Here is a 1,372-nt window from a genome sequence, read left to right on the forward strand (position 1 = left end):
TGCCAAGACAGGGCTGCTTCTGCCCAGGTGCATGTCAGCAAGCTGATACCTAGATCCTTTGTGTCCTTATAATTACTCAGCTTGATCCGAGTGCATTCCCTGGCAAGACAGCAAGTCCATAAAGGTCAGAAATACATTTCTTTGATTGTGCCTGAATGGCATGGAGTTAGGCTGACTGGGCCTGTTTACTAACTAGGGCAGAGACTCCTCAGCCTGTCCCACCCTGGCATCCCATCTGCCCTGGCTCTGGGCTCCCCTGCCTGCTTCCTCCAGAGGGGCCTGCCCTCAGCTGCCACAGGAGGGCTCACAACAAAGCTGGCTCCTCCCTTAGCACCATTTCCTCTGCATCTCCAGCCTGGCCTGGCCTGAGACAGAGCCTCAGTTACCTCACAGCCCCTGGAAGCTAGAGCTTCATCCGTGCCTCTGGCCTGGGACCATTTTCTTGTGGAGGATTTGACTTGTGGGAACTTCTTCTGCTGCTCTTGCTGGCTGGTCCACTCCTTTCCCAGGGTCAGCAGGAGCCATGCTGTGGGCTCTAGCCCTGCTCCTGGCTTTCCTGGATCCCTGTAAGTACACAGCAGAAGCTCAGGGGATTTGTATTTTGTGGCAGTGGGAGGCCACCTGAAGGGATTCAAGCTACCTCTGTCTCATTATTGATTTTCTTCCCTTTGCAGCCAGTCCGATATCCTTCAGCTCAGAAGGGAGAAAGATGTCAGTAACCAGGAGGACTGGGTTTTTGGCTGAAATCACCTGTGATATTGTTGACCAAAATGTCAACTACATCCACTGGTACCGACACCGAGTGGGAGAGGCCCCCCACCGCCTTCTCTACTATGAGTTCTCTGGCTCAAAAACTGTGGTGGAACCTGGAATCAAGTCGGAAAAATACCGTCTTTCTGCAACCTCAGGAAAAACCTCTAAATTAGTTGTTCGAAATGTTGAACAAAGTGATGCTGGGATTTATTACTGTGCTGCCTGGGACACCCACAGTGGCTCAGACTCCCCTCTTGACTGCACATAATTGTGCTTGCAGCTGCCAGCCCAGCCCTGGGACAGGATGGACCAGCTGCTGCCTCACTGCCTGCCCTGACTTCCCTGCACTCAGCAGGAATAGAGCCCTGAGTCAATGTCCAGTTATATCCTTATGTCCACTCTCTGTCCTCTCCAAACTGTGAGCTCTAAGACTGTCCTAAGGCCTGAGCTCCCTTCTCCAGCTCATAGGAAATCAGTGTGGCACATGGATCCTTTCAGCTCTCCCAGTGGCTCCTGCTCCCTGGACTGACAAGTTCTCCTCTGTTCATCTATTAGAGACAAGGGAAGAACCATGTGGGAAGGCTGGTTGTGCTGAGACACTGACCTGTTATTATTCAGT

General features: G+C 52.3%; 1 gene segment (V, D, J or C); it reads left to right on the top strand.

The window, feature by feature from the left end:
- The first annotated feature begins 523 nt into the window (after positions 1-523).
- LOC105853217 lies at positions 524-1,021 on the top strand. The segment is given in 2 exon segments: positions 524-566; positions 675-1,021. Coding segments are annotated over 2 exon segments (390 nt in total).
- Positions 1,022-1,372: the final 351 nt, after the last annotated feature.

The sequence above is a fragment of the Condylura cristata genome, unplaced genomic scaffold (genome assembly GCF_000260355.1).
Source record: "Condylura cristata isolate star-nosed mole 26May11 unplaced genomic scaffold, ConCri1.0 scaffold00005, whole genome shotgun sequence".
In the NCBI taxonomy this organism is placed as follows: Eukaryota; Metazoa; Chordata; class Mammalia; order Eulipotyphla; family Talpidae; genus Condylura; species Condylura cristata.